The sequence below is a fragment of the Arvicanthis niloticus genome, chromosome 10 (assembly GCF_011762505.2).
Source record: "Arvicanthis niloticus isolate mArvNil1 chromosome 10, mArvNil1.pat.X, whole genome shotgun sequence".
NCBI lineage: Eukaryota > Metazoa > Chordata > Mammalia > Rodentia > Muridae > Arvicanthis > Arvicanthis niloticus.
Window position 1 is genome coordinate 8158246 of NC_047667.1, and position 19144 is coordinate 8177389.

A 19144-nucleotide genomic window follows, 5' to 3' on the forward strand; every position below is an offset into this window, starting at 1 on the left:
AAGAAACCATCATTCCAGACTTCTCACTATAGAATTTGCATATAAACTCTCACTAAGGAGGAACAGGCTCCATTCATCCTGAGGACATTATTTATCAGTTTCCAAAACCACAGAGCGATCACAAGAGAAATAAAAGACATGATGCTGTCCTGAATGCTGTCCTCCTACAGTCTGGAGTAAAATGAGGATTTGGGGGGCGGAGGGGCATGTGTACTTGGTGTTGTACAGGCAACTAGGAGAGAAAAAGGAGGACAAGACACACATACTGGAAAGAAAGAAATTTAAAATCTTTGTTTTTGTGGATGACATGATTGTGTGTGTTAACTATCCTGAGTAATCTGTTCTAAGGAGTTAGAACTAATAAAGATGAGAAAGTCAGGCTGCAGGGTGAAGGTCAGTGCACAGGATCAGCCCCTCTGTGCCTGCAAAGAGAATGTGAATGGCGCTAAGAAAGCAAGTTTCTTAATAACACCAAAGAGAAGAGAAAACTAGGGATAAGCATGAGAAGTGTAATGTTTACCTTTGGAATTATAAAATACCATTTAGAAAATGATCCATTAGGAACGATCCTGGAGAGCTTGATCTTGTTTTGGGGGTACGCTCCACACTGGCGTCCAGATCCAGTACCCGCTCTGTTGAGATCTTGTATACCTGTGTTCACAAACTGACGTCCTGATTTTAGAGGTAATACTGAAATGTAGGGGACTCAAAAGAGCCTTGGTAAAGAATGTGGTTAGAAGCCTTTCTTAGATTGCTACAAAGCTACAGTAATTGAAACCAGTTCCTGTAGACTGAGGGGTGGATATATAAATCAGTGGAACAGAAAGGAGTCCAGGAATAAATACTAATACTTGTGGCCCATTGATTTTTTTTTTTTTTTGAAACAAGGCAATGAGAAGGACAGTTTAGCAGAGGCAAGGAGTAGCCTTCCCGTCAGTAATGGTGAGACAAGTAGGTGTCCTCCATCAGTAATGGTGAGACAAGTAGGCGTCCTTATGCGAAAGAACGCATTTGGATCCCTGTATCATGTATATATGTACACACATATGCATATATTAACTTTAAATTGATTATAAGCCTAAATGTAAGATCTAAAACTATAAAATTCTGTGAAGAAAACTTGTGTATAAATCTTCATGCCCTTGAATAGAGCAGCAGTTTGTTTTTCCTTTTTTACTGTATTGGAAACAAGCTGTGGTTTCTTAACTGTAACACAAAAGTCGGGGGTAAATTGATCTTCATACAATTTAAAAACTTTGTCAAATGACACTGTCAAGAAATTGAAAATCGATTCTACAGATTGAGAAAAAAATATTTGTAATTATATGTGATAGAGGCGATTTATCCAGAATATTTTTGAAAGTTCATCAGTAAAAAGGTGACCCACGGGCCTGTGTGGTGACATGTGTCTTTAATATCAACACTTGGGAGGAAGAAGCAGGCAGATTTCTGTAAGTTCCAGGCTGGTTAGGCAGGACACTTTAAAAAACAAAGCCCATTTGAAAACGAGCAAAAAGATTTGATTAAATGTTTCTCCAGAAATGGTGTCTAAACGATCTGGCATGCCTTGCCTTAATCCTTAGTACAAACCACCACCAAACCCCCTATTCTTATTCAATATTTTAAATACTATATGTTTATGTGTGTGTGTGTGTGTGTGTGCATGTTCATGCAGTGCTGTAGAGGCCAGAAGAGCATGTTGGATCCCCTAGAGCTGGACTTCAGGTGGTTTTGAGTTGTCCAACATAGGTGCTGGGCATCAAACTTGGGTCCTCTGGAGTAGCAGCAAGTACTTTTGACTGGTAAGCTATTGCTCCAGACACACTTGTTATCTTCTTTAACAAGTCATGTCCATGATAAGAAAAATAAACTCAACCTCCTTAGTCTCAGGAATATACAAATGAAAATCACAAAAAGATAGCACTGTGTACCCACAAGAATGGTGTTAAGTTAAAGGGGCATCTGCCAGTGTTGGTGAGTTGTTCAGTAATATTCATAATGGGATTATTCATAATGACCCCAAAGTAGAAACTGTCCAAATACGGAAACACTATATGGCATATCTGTACAACAGAGTGTCTTTAGCCAGACTGTGAGTGAAGAACTTACTGATGCATGCTAAGATGTGGACGAACCTTGGAAACAGTGTGCTGTATACAGTGCCATGAATGGACGCCACACATTGTATGTCTTTGTTTGTATGCAGTGTCCAGGTAGCCAAGCATAGTGGGTGGTCTTGTAATCCTAGATAAGGCAGGAAGGCTGTGAGTGTGAGTCCAGCCTGGGCTATGCAGTCATGTCTCATAAAACTAACAAAGAAGAAAAGTTGTTTAAACAATGCCTAAAACAACGTATTGGCTGGGGACATAACTCACTTGGTAGAGTGCTTACTTAGCATGTACAAAACCCTGGGTTGAGTTTCTAGCACTGCATAAAGAATGTTTATTGCATGTCTACAATCCCAGCACTTTAGAGGCAAAGCAGGAAGACTAGAAGTTCAAGGTCACCCATGGCTGCAAAGCTAGTTTGAGTCTAGGCTAGAATATGTGAGACCCTATCTTCAATGAATGAATAAATTCAATACAAGGCAATACAGTAGAGTAAGGCGTGGTGAGAGGTGATGGGGTGAGCTGCTCAAGGAGAAGGACTAGCATTCGGAAGCATGGGAACGCTCTTGAATGAGACGGGTGGAAGGTGCACAGCGTGTGAGTACACTACAACTGCAGGACTTAGGAAGAGTTAGTGTGCGTGGTTATCCTGTTACCAGAAAGCCCTACGTACAAGTCACTGAGGGCTGGTGGTCTGAGTTTCATGGTGTAAGAGCGAAGTTGTGTTAGAGGCTCTGTGTTAGAGGCCACAGAAGTCACGTGTTGGTAGGCCGAGTGGGCGATTCCTGTTCTCTAGAGGAACCCGTGTGTGTGCCGAACCTGTCTGTGTGGCTCCATATCTACCCAACAAGCTGGTTCTCTGCCAGGATCTCATCTCATCTCCACGGAGTCTCTGCTTTGGGAAGCTGTAACCTAAGTTATTATTACCTTCTCCGATCCAGGGTTAAGTGCCTTTAGTTTGTAACAAGTTGGTATGCTGGTGTTGACGCTAATCTATTTGTATACTTTTAAATATATATATATATATTAAATATATATATTTATTAAATATAAATATATAAATATATATTTATATTTAAAAGTATACAAATATATATATATGAAATATATTCATATATACATATATGAATAAAGCAGTTTGGACAAGCAAGGGACTATCTCCTTCATCAAGGAGTGCCATGGAGGGGGCATCTCTTCCAGTCCCTCCATTACTTTCAGCACTCACTCGGAACCAAAAGGATTCCCCCAATCCCAGGCTCAGCCACCTGCTTCCTTCGGACCTCTCCTCCCCCGCTTGCACCTCCTACCCTCCCCCCCCCCCAAGTCCTCGAGGTCCCCAGCGGTGTCTGAGTACACAGGAAGTTGAGAGCCGCAGCAATCATCCCAGACAGTGCTACTTCTTGTCCGGAGGAACACAGGCTGGGACCCCTGTCTTGGAATGCTTCTGCCCTCCTTGAGAGGCATGTTGGTAGTTTTCCAGCATAGTGGGCAAGTAGAACAAGAACAGAGACTCCTGCTGCAGAGCATGCTGTGCTGCGATTGCTGCAAGAACTGTGGGAAGAGATGCTGATTGACAGGCTCGTGCTACTTTGAACTTAGCACCAGTGAATTCCACCAAATCTGTCTTCCAGGGTTGGCTATTTAATAACATTAACCATTTTCTATATAGCTCCCGAGACATTTTCACATGGCTTTAACTTATTTTAATTAAATTATAATTACATAACTCTCCCCCCTTTTCTCCTTCCAACCCTTTCCATGTCCCCTCTGATATATACTGTGTGTGTGTGTGTTTGTGGATATGTGTGCCTGTGGGTGGGTGTGTGCAGGCACAGTACACATGTAGGTCAGAGGGCAATCTCAGGCACCTCTAGTCAGGAGCTTTGCCACTCAGGTGAAGCTAGCTGGACTTAGGCCAGGCCAGCTGACCTGCAAGCTTCAAAGCATTCGCCTGTGCTGTTGTCCCTGCCGTCTGTTAATGTGAGCTCCGGTGGACCCAGACTCTTGTGCTTGCACGTCCCCAGCTGTCTGTTGCCCTTGGTCTAGTTTCTGGGCATGTCTGTCCATCCTGGTAGGGAAGGCACGTTGGCTCTACATCTTGGTGTATCAGAAAGCAGAGAGGTCGCACTTTAGCTGTATTGCTGCCTTTGCTAGGGAACATTGCTTCCTGAGAGCGTCCTGAGTGCGGATGCTTCGACTAGTGCTCTGAGTCCGTGGTCTGCATGCTCTCGCTGATGTGGAACAATGCATACATGCTGTTCGTACTTGGAACTCTGAAAGGCGGTGCCATAGTGGGAAGAAACACAGACTTTGGGATCATGTACAGTGTTTATTTTATTTTTAAAACTTAAAAAATATCTTACAAGGGTGGTTGTGCATGCTACGACACATCTGTAGAGGTCGGAGGACAGCTTTATGGAATCAGTGTTCTTGTTCAATCTTCACATGAATTCTAGGGATTGAATTCAAGTCACCAAGCTTGTGTGATGTCTTTATCCACAGAGCCATCTTCCTGGCCTTTTGCCTTTGTGTGCACACAGAGGCCACAGGTGACTGGATGTGTTCCTCAATCTCTTTTTTTCTTATTCCTTTGATATAGAGCCTCTCTATGAACTCAGAGCTTATGTGTTTTTGGCTAGGCTGGCAGGTAACAGTCTTCATCCAACCTCCTGTATCTGCCCTTCTCTGTGTTGGGGGTTACAGGTGCATGTGAGACCGATGTGCAGCTTGTTACATGGGTGCTGGGATCTGAACTCATGTCCTCATACTTGCATAGCAAGCACTCCCTCACACCCACCTCAGCCATCTTTCATCTCTGAGATGCTGGGCTTCCTGTGTGTTTTTCTAGAGTAGCATGAAGGTAATTAGTGGTAGAAAAGATAAGGTGAATAAGAAATGTGTTACTCAGCCTGCTATAGTTAACTAGTTAGCTCGTTCATCTGTCTAGTGAAAGAAATTTATGGGACTGAACATGAGTCAGCTCAGTGGTAGAACACTTACTTGTCTAGTGTCCGCAAGTTCCTGTGTTCAAGCCTCAGGACTGCAAAAACTCCAAACTCAGTTTTAGTACTTTTTTTCTCATGCATTTACAGTTCCCAAATGTGATTTTTGAGAATTTATTTTATATCAAAAACAGTAGTAGTCCCAAGTGGAGTTGATATCAACAGAGAATATAGTGTCAACAGCCTATCTCCTTTTCTCCCCTCTGTCTCTCTCTGTTCCCTTTGCTTGGGAAGGAGGCTTCTGCTCCACCCACTGTGACCATGCAGAGCAGGAAGGACAGCCTAGGTGCTGCCTTTGACTTTGGTTAATGTTCCCAGGCTTGGGTTAGGGATGTTCAGAGGAGCCTATCCCATCCCATGACTGAGTTTATTGAGAGGCAGATGGTAAGGCCTCCGTACCTGCAGGGACTTTCAGAGTGGGAGCAACACTGAAGACAGCAGAAGCAGAAGACTGCTTTCTCGACTGGTGTGATTACAAGTTAGGGAACTGTGAAAACTACCAGTTTACCACACATGCAGCTCACCGGCTCAATCGTTTAGGCGTCTTCATTCTGTTAATAAAAATAATACTTATGTGTTTTTGATGCATTTACCAAGTGTTCACGCTTCACATCCCACATGTGACCGAGACTGTTTGTGCAGCATGCGCTCTTTGTCTCTCATTGACTGGTTCATAACATTCGAGTGTTCTGCTCTCTGGCTCACTGGCTCTCCTTTCTTCCTTTTCAGAATGGACTGCTGAATTATGAAGTATTTCAGACCCAGTTGTAGATCATCACTCCGCCACTCTCTCCTTTATCGCCTACTAGTTATTTAAATTGGACTTTTAATATCCTACCAGCTGCTCTTCAGACACACATGGTGCATTGCTGCCATTCCCGGGATTGCATCTTTGAAACAGACGCTCTTAGAAGCCTTCAGCAAACAAAGAGGCCACCTCCCGGTAAGGCTACCGGGAGGGAGTCATCCCGACTGCCCTCTAGCCTTGGCCAGATCTGGATTTGAATCCTACCATGGAACCTCGAATGGAGTCCTGTCTGGCCCAGGTGCTGCAGAAGGATGTGGGGAAACGGCTGCAGGTTGGCCAGGAACTCATAGACTATTTCTCAGACAAACAGAAGTCTGCTGATCTTGAGCATGACCAGACCATGTTAGATAAGCTTGTGGATGGACTCGCTACCTCTTGGGTGAACTCTAGCAATTACAAGGTAAGCCTCACTTTAGGAGATGCTCTTGAAGGTGGTAAGACTGTCTTAAACAATCCATTGGGAAATATCAGCCTGCTTCCTTGGCTTCCAATATGACAGTCATGCAGGTTATGGGAAGACATGAGGGAAGAAGGTATGTGGGTGTTTACAAACATTTTGCAGCTTTGAAAGTTGAAGTTTATATCATGTTTTGTGGGGAGGAGATTTTGACACTGGTGAGTGGCCTTTCATGAATAAGAGGTGTCTTCACTGATGTCTTAGGATCAGAATGTATAGCACTTTACTTTCAAATTACTGTTTTGAAGTCTACTTGTACCTGGCCAGAAACAGTTTGGGTTGCCAAGGAGTGCCTTTGACCCGTAGGTAATGGCATAGAAGATAGCTTTCAGATGTGAAAATTAGGGCTCGTATATGATTGGTGGGGGGTGGGAGATGAGGGTGTGTGGGGGAGGTGGCTATCCACAGCCTATTTATATTGTGAACCCTGAATGGTAATTCAGGGTTGACCTGAGTGCAAACTAAAGGATGCTTGAAGCTCTGGAGAGTTGTCCTTCCCTTGGCCCCTCCTGCATCTTCCCTCTCGTCCTTTAACATCAGGATTCAGTGGGCGAGGGAAGGAAGCTTGCGTGTTCTGTAGACTTTATGGAGGGGCCACAGACGCCTGGTCCCTTGCACATCTTTACTGACTCAGAGGCGGATTTGGATTTTGGAACTGGTGCTTCCAGGATTTCGTTCTCTCTTTTTCTACACGCATCCAAGCCCCAGTCTCAACCGAGAGCTCTGAGCTCCTATGCTTGTTAAAGATGTTACTACCACACAATAGTCCATTCACCATTGGGTTTACAGTTTTCCTTCCTGTCTTTGAAGCTGAGCTGAAATCCTGTCTATCTTACTCTTTGGGCAGAAATTAACAAGTGCATCCCATGCCCAGGCTGCCTGATGCTCCCCGGCAGAGTGCTGGGAATGAGGTCACACAGCGTCCACTTGTGCTTTGAGGGCTCACAGGCTACCTTGTCTGTGTTGGTCTCATGGCTCCTCTACTCCTGTGTACATATTAAGAAGCATTTGGTAGCGAGAAACTGAAAAGTACTGTAAGGAAGTTTAGCAAGGCGGATGATTTACCAAGGAGGATGATTTCAGAGGCTTGCAGCTGACCTTGTGCATGCCCCTGGCCAGTTGGCCTTGCTTCCTCCTTCCCCCTGCTTCCTTCCCTTTCTGTAGGCAGCACCACCAGGCAGTGCCACCAGGCAGTGCCAACGATGCCTGTCCATGATTACTTAACTGCTGGTCTCAGCGAATGCTTCCTCCCTCCCCTGAGGCCAGTTGTATTCACAGGAGTCAGGGATGGTACTTGAGGTGAGGCTGACTGTACAGGAAGAGGGCAGTTAAGGATGGGACTGGACTAACACTGCTGTTAGTTAGCAGCCTGTGGAGCCTGCTTCACTGAGCTTTGTAATGTCTCAGGCTCCCCATTTATCTGTCAGGATAACCAAGTGGATTAGTAATAATTAAAGATTTATTTTTATTTTGTTTATGGATGTTTGTTTGTGCACCACACATATCTAATGCCCGTGGAGGCGAGAAGAGGGCATCAGATCTCCTTGAACTGGAGTTACAAATGATTTTGAGCTGCATGTGGATGCTGAAAACCAAATGTGAGTTCTTCGCAAGATCAGTTAATGCTCTTAACCTCTAGGCCATTGTTTCAGCCCCTTAAAAGATGTGTGTGTGTGTGTGTGTGTGTGTGTGTGTGTGTGTGTGTGCAGGTTGGAGAATAGCCTCAGGTGTTAGTCCTTACCTTCCTTTCCCTTGGTTTAAGATTGGGTCTGTTCTTGCTCGCTACTGTTGCAGATAGCAGGCTAGCTGACCTGTATGCTTCTGGGGGTCTTCTGATTCCACCTCTCGTCACTCCATAGATTATAGATGCACTGCCTTGTCCAGCATGTGGTTCTTAGTCATGAAAGGCCACTCACCATGTGGTTGTGGGAAGCTGAGCTCAGGTCCTTGTGCAAGTGTGGCAAGTGCTCCCCCTACCCCCAGCCGTCTCCCCAGTCAGATAATCAAGTTTTTATGAGCACTGAATGAGAGAGTAGGTCTCAGTTATTTCTTGCCTGCTGCACACTGAGCTTGTTAGTGGTGGCTCTTGTCTAGTGGGGGTGCTGGTCAGAACTTGTGATCGCTTCACTGTTCAGGTACAGCTGTGCCTGCATGAAATACATGGGATTCTGGGCAAGGCAGACATAAGCAGCACTGCTGCCTGCAGAGTCTTGAGAATTCAGTCTTGTTTCAGAATGGATTTGTAAAGTCACAGGAGGGAAGGTTTAGGACTTAGCACTCTGAAGAACGTTTGTTTGTTTGTTTGTTTGTTTGTTTGTTTGTTTGAGACAGGGTTTCTCTGTGTAGCTCTGGCTGTCCTGGAACTCACTCTGTAGACCAGGCTGGCCTCGAACTCAGAAATCTGCCTGCCTCTGCCTCCCAAGTGCTGGGATTATAGGGGAGCGCCACCACTGCCAGCTAGAACAATTCTTTTATCTTTGCTGGTCTGTGCTTTTTCCCCTTTCCTCCACTTCCCTCTCCTGCCCTTTTTTCTTACCTCTTTTTGATGCAGGGTCTTTTGGGTAGCCCAGACTGGCCTGAGCTTGGCTGATCTTCCTCCTGTCTCCAGTTTCCACGTTCAGCAGGTGTGCACCACCATGCCTGACTGGGGCGGTAATCAGTAAGCAAAGCAGGCAGTTGAGAAGCACAGTGAAAAAGATTGGGTTCACGACCAGCTTGCTTGGAAGCAAGTCCTCTAAGCTTTTGTTGTAAGGTGCAGCCGAGGTGAGATGAATGAGCTGTGTCCTGTGCTCTAATGCTGCTGCCTTAATACAGATGGTGGTGTAGCCCTGGGCTGTTCTGTGCTGTGGTCCTGCTGGATAGAGCCCGGCTCCCTTGGAAGTGTTGAGGTGCTCTTTGAGTGCAGAGACAGTTCTGCTCCCAGCTGGAGCCTAGAGCCTGGGCCTGGTAGGGGCTCAGCCGATACAGGGTTGACTTGAACTGTAGATTGCTCAGCAGCTCTGGGTGGCTGCTTTATTGAAATTTGGATGCTGATTGCTTTGGCTCCTCCTCCTTTAATTTTCTTAATCTTAGTCAAGATTTCTGAGAACCTGAGGTACATTTTATTAGACTTAAATTTTAGAATAGTAGGAATAGAAGAGGGTAGCTTTCCAATCAGGACTTTGAAGCTGTACCTGTAGATTCTTTTAGCGTAAGGGCTGAAGGGATAGTAAGAGAAAGGTGATGGGATTTCTTCCCTTCTTTTGTGTGTGGGAGGGTCATGTGGGCAGGCCAAAGGCCAGTCTTAGGTGTCATTCCTCAGGAGCCACCTCATTTTTCTTTGAGATAGGATTTCTCACCTGCCTTGAAACTTGCCAGATGTCAAGGCTGGCTGCGGCCAATCAGTGAGCTCCAGGATCCTCTAGTCTGCACCTGCTCAGCATTGGATTCTGTGTAGTCTGCACCTGCTCAGCGGTGGATTCTGTGGTACTGAGATTGAACTCAGACTCAGGCTTAAGCGCCTCTGTGGCTATCGTTTACTGACCAAGTGATTTTCCCAGTCCTTATTTTCTTAACAGGAAAAGAAAATCAATGCCATGGAGACAGGGCCCCACTGTAAAGCTCACTCTGGCCTAGAACTCTTCTGTCAGTTTGCCTGGCATTGTATGTGTGCCTCCAAAGTGCTGGCATTTACACATGTGACCCATGATACTGATTTGGCGGGGTCTTGAATAAATTTAGAGTATTTTCCTAACTCTGTAGACAAATTGCCATTGAAATAGTTACCATTTACTTCAAACCACAAGTCGGTCATTTTACATTTTACCTCTTATTTAGTTGTGGAGCACCCCGCTACCTAAAATTTTAAACAAATTTTATTATTTGTGTGTGTGTGTGTGCACGCGCACCTGCGTGAATGCCACAGTAGGTGTGTGTGGTCAGAGAACATCTTTGTGGCATTTGTTCTCTCCTTCCATCATCTAGGTCCTAGGAATTGAACTCAGATTTCCAGGCTTGGCTGCAAGCGCCTGCCTGCCTGGTTTTCTCCAGGGACCTTGTTGTCTGTGCTGTTTAGCTTTTGTCAGCTTGTCACAAACCAGATTAACTGCTATGGTGGTTCAAATAAAAAATGTCTCTCATGGTTTGGGGCATTTGAACACTTGGTCCCTAGTTGCTGGCACTGGCACTCCCTGGGGACGTTTAGGAGGTATAATCTTGCTGGAGGAGGTATGGAACCTGGGCTTTGAGAGAAAAATTTTCTGCCTACTTTCAGTTTGTGCTCTTCTCTTAAGTTGCCTTGGCCATGGTGTTTTATCAGAGCAACAGAAAAGAAGCTGACACACTTGGCAAGAGGGAAACTCAGCTGAGGACTTGGCTTTTTTCTGTCGGACTGGTCTGTGGGACACTTTTTGAGTAATGATTGAAGTTAGAGGGCTCAGGCTCCTGTGAGTGATGCCGCCACTGGGCAGGCAGTTTCTGGTTATTTAAGACAGCAGGCTGAGCAAGCCCAGGGGAAGCAAGCCAGTAACTACGTCCTCCGTGGTTGCCACTTCTGTTCCTGCCTCCAGGCTTCTGCTGTGGTTTCCTCATCAATGAGCTGTCATCGGGAAGGATAAATAAACCCAATAAACCCTTTCCTTTCCAAATTGCTTTTGGTCAGTGTTCTTTTGTTTAAGATTTATTTTTATTATACGTGCATGTGGCTGCAGGTATTTAAGGATTGCCTGTAGCTAGAGTTACAGGCAGTTTTGAGCCTCCCAATGTGGGTGCTGGGAACTGAACTTGGGTCCTCTGGAAGAGCAGGAAATGCTTTTAACCTTGATGCCATCTCTCAAGGCCCTTTTGGTCAGCGTTTATCAAATCAACAGAAAAGCATCTTAATTTTATCCATGAGGCGATTCCTGCTGGTGGTTATGAAATGAAGTTTCAATAGGGCTCCTTTTGATTCCTGGTCCAGTCTTCCATAAGATCCTAAAGGCCAGACAGATCAATATTTTAGGCATTTGTGGAACTTACTTTGTGTGTGTGTGTGTGTGTGTGTGTGTGTGTGTGTGTGTGTGTGTGCGCTCGCAAATATTCAGGTAATTTGGGTCACAAAAACAGCTTAAGATAACACAGGAATGAACAGGTTTGGTCATGTCCCAGCAAAATTTGATTCACAGAGACTTTGGCCCTGTTCTCAGTGACAATGAATACCTTGGATGACTCAGGTGAACACTTTTTCTTCAGCTTGGGAACCGTTAATGATTTGTCAGGAGAGAGTGGAATTCTAATTTGCAAGTATTTGGGAATAGGTGCATTAGTTTCGATCAGAGCAGTTTGTTTTTAATCCTTTATTTGAGGAACACTTGTCTGTTTTAGCCCTTTCCTTCAGACTGTCGGATACCAATTGGAATTCTGTTGGCCTGCCACTGTCATGTACAGTGCACCGACCTCCGGCTTTCTTGACTGGTAGAAGCCATCTTGAGGGTGCTGGGGAGCTCAGTCAGTTAAGTGTCTCCTTCTGAAGCATGAGGACTTGACTTCAGATTCCCTAGCACCCACAAAAGACCAGATGCAGTGGCATATATCTGTCACCCCAATGCAGGGGCTAGGGAAAGTGGAGACCAGCTAGCCTCCCTGAATCCATGAGCTCCAGGGTTAGTGAGAGCCCTGTCTCAAGGTGGAAAGCAATAGTAGAAGATGACCAGTGTTGGCCTCTGGCCTCTCTGCTGTATTCATGCATGTATACATGCCTATATGAACACATACATCACACACATGCATACCAAGACACCAAGTCATTTTTAAGAAATGAGTTATTTTATTTGTAAAGTGTCTTGTATGTGTATCATGTGTGTGCTTGGTGTCCTCATCATGTCCCCTGGAGTTGGAGTTACAGATATTTGTGAACCACCATGGAGATGCTGGGAACTGAACCCAGGTCCTTCGCAAGAACTACAAGTACTCTTAGCCATGGAGCCACCAGCCCAGCATACTAAGTCATCTTAAGGGTTCATTAATTGGTTATTTAAATACTGGTACAGGGCTGTCAAGATGGCTCAGTGGGTTGAGGCACTTGTGCACAAGCCCAGTGATCTGAGTTCCATTGCTAGGTCCCACAAGGGGGAAGGAGATAACGGACTGTCTAAAGTTGTCTTCTGACCTTCACAATGGGCACTGTGGTACACCTGTTCTTGTGCTTGTTCTTCCCCTCCCCCCCCCCACACACAAGCACACACACACATTCTATGTAATTAAAAATGTAGATACTCATAATCCAAAAAGGGTGCTACGTACCTGGAGTAACTCATGAAGTGTCTGACTTTTTATAGTGACCCCGGGAGACTGGAGGCTCTTCTTACTCCAGAGGTTTCTCTTTAGATTACCTTCACGTGAGAAATGAAACTTCCAAAACTTTGAACATGGCTGTTCTCAGTGATCTGCTCTGCTCTGCCCTTCGCTTCCCTTTCTCCTTCCTTCCTTCTTTCCTTTTCTTTTTTCTTTTCTTTCCTTTTCTTTTTTCTTTTCTTTTCTTTTCTTTTCTTTTCTTTTCTTTTCTTTTCTTTTCTTTTCCTTTGAAACTGTGTTTCACTGTGTATCCCTTACTGGCCTGGTCCTCTCTCTGTAGACCAGGCTGACCTGAACTCAGATTCTCCTGCTTGTGCCTCCTCCTGAGTGCTGGGATTAAAGGCATGTGCTACCACCTCAGCCCCTATCTTTCCTTTCTGTTTTTTTTTTTTTTGAAAGTATGAAGGAAGGAAAAGATGCCTGGTGCGTTCATGCACATATTTGAAGCCATCATGTTCCCACTCATCATCATGTTCCAAATTAAGAATAATCTCCAGGAGATTGCAGGGTTGTGGCAGCCTGAGGCAACTGAGAGGGACTTAGCTGAGTAGTTTCTCCCACCAGTCTTGCTGCCATCTTTACTCTGCCTGCGGTGTGGTTGCAGAGCTTCATGTCCTCAACTGTGTGTGCCTTTGGTGAGCTCTGTGGCCATCCGGAATCCTGGAGGAGGGCAGAGCTTCTGTGAACACAGCCTTATAAACTTTCTCCCAGCATCCTAGTGGAGCACAAGTATGTCTGAATCACAGACCTTTCTCGTTAGTTCTCATAGCCCCAAAGCCCTCAAAACCTAGTTTCTCCCCATAACTTTGTGTGAGCTGTCATGCGACCAGGTTTTATTTATTTACCAGCTGCCTAGGACATGTTTCACTGCAGGAGGACTGTTGGCGCTACCTCACAATATTCAAGGGCTTCTATTAATACATTGTATGTGGTTTATTTCCCTATCACCCCTAAAAATTTGTGCTCCAGAACACACATGACTTCAAGTTCTGGATAAGCAGTTGTGGACCTATGTGCAGGATTGTGGACTGTGATGGCAGCCTGTGGCTAGGACACATTCACGCTGTACCAGAAACCCTATGAGCTACATACATACTGTTATTTCCATTTTGCAGATGAAAAAAAAAAAAAACCGATGCTCAGACAGGTCTGGTGACTTGTTTGCGGAGATGACCTAATAAGTAAGGTTTCTGTGATTTGAACAAAGTCGTTATGCAACAGTATCCAAGGTTAAGCATGTACAGTCACACTGTGTGGAGAGGAAGGGAGTGGCCTCTGTCTTTACATTATATGGCTGGTGTCTAGGCTGGGTAGGTTAGTTTAAGGTAGTTTGTGTGACCCTTACTTCTGTCCTTGGTTATATCCCTGCCACACTGCTGGGAACTTGAATTTGGAGCTTCCTAATTCCTCCTAAATTAGCCTCCGGAGCCTCCTTCCCCTAAAGGCTGTTACAGTCTGATTGGAGGAGCAGCTAAATGTACAGGAGGATAGGGGCGCATTCCACAGTGTAAGGTCTTAAACAGTCCAGTGTAAACCATCCCATGAGGATGTGTATAGATGCTTTAAGTGTGAAGATGATAAAGGTTGGTTAGTAGGGTGTCCTTTGTTAATGACCGTGATGGAAAAGTGAGGAATAAAAAATAAAAAAATAGGTGCCTCTCCTGTAAGTAGAAAGGCTACAGTGAGCTATGCAAAAGCATACAACCCAGGGCATGTCATTTCAAGAAAAGTCGTGGATTGTCAAGTGAAAATGGTCTTTGTGATATTTGTAGTTGATGACTTTCTTCCTAACCGTGTGTGTGTGTCTGTGTGTCTGTGTGTATAGACATATGCACAGACAACAAGCTGTACTGGAAATAATTAAGATATGAGTGTGAGTTACTTGGCTCCCCTCTGGCCTTGCCCTTTGTGCTGTGAAGATAACATCCTTATGTATGTAGTGGGTCTAATGCTGCCATCTACAGAAAGCTATCTTGAGCACCCAGCCGGTGTATGTCAGGAGCTGGCATAGTTCTGGGCAGGTACAATAAAGAAGTCCATGAAGACACATAAATGGGGTCAAACGATAGCATGATCGGTTCACTGTCAACCTTGAGGTGGGGTTGACATTGCATGCCTTACTGTAGCCCTGCCTATTCCCCCAGCATAGGAGACTCAGGTCTTCTGTAAGATATGAAGTCCTGAGTTGTGCAGTGTTGGTAATGAAATCCTTGGACAGAGCAGTAGCTGGCTGGGGATCCTGTCAAGAGTGTGTGTCAAGGCTACCAGAATAAATAAATCCGTCAGATAAGGACCCCAGTGTTTGGAAGATTTTGCTTGCTCTTTTTATTTTTAATACAACGGTTATACTTCGCCTTGTTTCTAAAAGTTAAAATGTAAATAAGGATACAGACGAGAGCTCATTAATTGAATGCCAAAAGCAAACAAAAAGAAACAGCTGGGCGAGTGTGTGCAGCCGACAGCAAGGGTGATGAGGCCTGAAAGCTATGTTTACCAATAACTAACATTTATTAAGTGCTCATTGACTGCCAGGCACCCTTAAGTGCTTTGAATGCAATGCACTGTGATCTTAAGGGAAGTGTTTTGTGATAAGCCTGTGATTATTCCGTCTTCACCCCAGGAAACCCTCTACGAGGAGTTTAGAAGAAGTACCTCTGGGGTTATGTGACACTAGGCATGTCAGGCAGGTTTTATTTTATTTTTAAAATATCATTTGTTTGTTGGCAATTTCATTTTCTCTCTCTCTCTCTACATACGTGCGCTCGCGCACACACACACACACACACACTTCCTATCTTGACCATATCTGCTCCCCAGCGTCCCTCTTAACCCACTAACATGTCTCCCTCACACTCCCGTAGCCTCCCCCGCTTTGTTTTAAAGCAGCCTACTGAGTCTGGTTAGGACTGTGGCTGAGATGTAACTGATCTTGTGCAGGTTAGCATAGCACGTCCAATGGCTGAGCCCTGTCTAGAACTCAGTGTCTCAGGGCACTCTTCTCCATGTGGCTCTTCCATCCTTTCTAAGACGCTCCCTGAGCCTTGGGTGGAGGGTTGACATAAACGCCCCATTTAGGGCTAAGTTACTTTATTCTCAACACTTAGGCTGGCCAAGGATGGTCATACATCCTTCCCAGTGTAGAACGAAACTTGTCTGGCCACGGTTGAGAGCAGCCATGGGGATGAACATAAATCCATCGAGGGCAGTTTGGCAACGTGGATAACAGTAGTAGTCTTACCTTAGGGGCATGACGTCATGGCCTTTGGCTGTGTTTACAGTACCAGGCATGAATTCTCTCCTGTGGAACAAGACTTAAACCCAGCAGAAAGGGGACACTTGCCTTTTTGAGCCTGCCTTTGAAGTAGTGTGCAATACTTGATTTCCAGCAGTTTTAGTAGTTCTGTTTACAGGAGCATGAAGAAAAAAAGGTCACAGTTGGTGGCTGTTTCCAGAGACAGAAAGAAGCAGCAACTCTGTGTGTGTGTGTGTGTGTGTGTGTGTGTGTGTGTGTGTATGTACATGTGCATCCATGTGTTTATATATGCATGTTCTCATGTGGGTACATGTCTGAGTATACAAAGTAGTAGAATGAATTTAGGAATTATTCAAAATTTCAGGCTTCAGAATGCAATTTACTGAGTATTGTTTGTGAATATCCTATATGATAAATTTGATTTTTGATTCATAGAAGATATTTGTTTTTTTTTTTTTTTTTTTTTTTGGTTTTTCGAGACAGGGTTTCTCTGTGTAGCTCTGGCTGTCCTGGAACTCACTCTGTAGACCAGGCTAGCCTCGAACTCAGAAATCCGCCAGCCTCTGCCTCCCAAGTGCTGGGATTAAAGGCGTGCGCCACCACCACCCGGCGAAGATATTTTTAAGAAAATAAATCTTCATGAAATAATTTTGATGAAGATTTAGAAATGTAGGTATGAAGACATTTTATGTTAATTATTTGTTATTTAATATAAACCATAGCATATTATTTTTAGTTATTACCGTATATGTGAATGTTTCTGGTCGTGGGCCTATGTCATAGTTTGAATTTAAAGGTCAGATGATGACTCTGTAAAGTCAGTTTTCTCCTCTGGCTTTATGTGGATTCTACAGATGGAATTAAGGCCTTTGCCCACTGAACCATTTGTTTGTTTGTTTCTTTGATTGTTTTTTTAAGACAAAGTCTCTCTTGGAGTTTGCCATTTCAACTATATTATCTCGCCAGCAAACTCCTGGGACCTACCTGTCCTAGAATTCTAGAAACTTGCTACTATGTCCAGCTCTTCTTTAGGTGCTGGAGATCCAAGTTCAGGTCCATATGCTTGTCTCCACTGAGCCATCTTCCCAGGCCCCAAAAGCCGTTGATACTCTTATGTCTGAAGTAACTATTTTATTATTTACAGCCATGGAGAAAGGATGGAAAGGGTATTCACTGGATTTCCAGGGAGGTTGACAGAGCTGAGGTAGAGCCAAGCGGCCTATGGTTGGCACAGCACACTGTGTTTGTACTTCGTTTTCTTTTTGTGTGTGTGTCATTTATTATTTAAGACTTAGCTGCATCATCAAGTGAGACATCTTTTTTTCCAACTCCTTTCAACTCAAGGACTTCTCCTTGGTGATCATTATACTGTTTTTAGGTCTGGGTCCATTCCTTGTGTATATTAAAAATATGAAGTATGACTAACTATATATTGAACTTTATAAAGGGTTGTAGACAGGTTAAAAACCTGGGTTTGAATTCTAGGACCCGTGGTAGACAGTTTTCCATCTAGAGTTGTCCTCTGACCTCTACCTGTGCACTCTGGCACATGTGCACCTGCACTTACATAAATACATCACACACACACACTCACACACACACACACACACACACACACACACACATACTCTCTCTCTCTCTCTCTCTCTCTCTCAATAAGGTATTTTAAAATCACAATAACTGTATAGTGCTTTCCTTACATGCCTGGGTATATAAGCCATTCCTGGGTGTCTTATAAAGTGAGGAATGACAACTGAACCAAGTGAAGTCAGGCCTTGGTGGGAAGGGGAGATATGGGAGTGGGGCTAGGCAAGGGAGCCTGAGGACTCACTTGTAGCCCTTCCCTGGATCTGGCTACACCCTTTCTCAGGGGCCCAGTTCCCTGCTTTCCTTTTTACCTCAGACCCAGATCTGTTCTCTTAGGGCCAGATCTTTCCTGATCTGAGACCTGTTTGAGATGGGAGCAACTGATAGCCTTGTCAGAGCACCCTGAGAAAAAGTAGGTTCAGAGCTGGTGGGAAAAGCCTGTGCTCTTCCCTAGGAGTGGGGTGCTGGGGCTGACCCACTGTGCCACCAGCCTAGTCCCCAGGAGCATCCTGCAGCTGCATGTTTGGGACCCTGGTGATTCAGTGTAAAATGTGAAACCTTCATGTAAATGAATAAAGAGATTGAGACCCAGAGCTCCAAAGCATGGGTGGATATGACAGTGGAAGGTCATGTCACATACTGAGGGTGGCTGTTGCTAGGCAGACTACAGGAATGTTCCCATTAAGGTTAGCTGAATTCAAGAAACTCTTAAGGGAAATGTCTGGTATGACACGTGCCAGCCTCCTAATGGAGTCAGGACAGCACCGTGATTCATACACTGTTGAAGGTTTTGGGGGTAGAGTCTCACCTCATCGTCCAAGATGACCCTCTAGCTCCTCTGCATTCTAAGTTCAGGCATTTGACAGGTATGGAACATATATTTGGCCTTTTGGAATTTAAGAGTGTTTTAGGCTTTTATTTAAAAACTTTAGTGTCCCCCCCCCCCAAACTATTAGTTCTGAACACAGGCCAGCTTTGTGTTGAGCGAGTTCCTTTCTGCCCAGGTCTGTTGTCTGCTAAAAGATGTCTGCAAGTAGAGGCCCAGGCTGAATGGGGCAGTTTCCTCTTTGCCTCAGGTAGCTTGCTAAGAAAGTGTATTTTCTTAGACTGAGATCTTGATCCCTTTGTTTAAAGGGAAAATGCATTTTATTTTCTTCTGCTATTTCCTAAAGTAGATGCATCCTGTTACGGGCAGGGAATGAATGCATACTGGAAATGGGGACACCAACAGGGGACAGCTACTGAACTGACTCTGGGGAGCTGTGTTCTAAATCTTACCTTGCTGATGGCTTCATGTTCACAGGCTCTGTAACCATGACCTATCTGTCTCTGGTTGGTCTAGCTTCATGTTCTGTACTTGCTGGCAGATGCTTGTGTGCTGCTGAGATGCTTAGAAAGGACTGTCTGTGTTAGGACTTTGACTCATCGGCTCCTGGTTGGTGCTTTTTTTTTTTTTTTCCTGCTGTTTTCTGTGAAAGTGACTCCACTCCTGTGAACTGGACAATTTATAATGGAGAAGCTAGGAGCCTGGAAGTCTGGAGTTAGACTGTGTTGTGTGACAAGCTCTTGCTGGGGAGATGCAACAGACACACATCTATTCACCCCAGATAGAGAGCCCAT

General features: G+C 44.7%; 1 protein-coding gene across 26 annotated transcripts in view; it reads left to right on the forward strand.

Moving 5' to 3' along the window:
• Clasp1 (cytoplasmic linker associated protein 1) overlaps nucleotides 1-19144 on the forward strand; it is a 222816-nt gene that overhangs the window by 21759 nt on the left and 181913 nt on the right. For all 26 annotated transcript variants that reach the window (XM_076941001.1, XM_076941002.1, XM_076941004.1 and 23 more), the window contains exon 2: nucleotides 5840-6318. In XM_076941001.1, the coding sequence (XP_076797116.1) occupies nucleotides 6124-6318 (195 nt within the window). In that variant the 5' untranslated portion in view covers nucleotides 5840-6123. The remainder of the gene's footprint in view (nucleotides 1-5839; nucleotides 6319-19144) is intronic.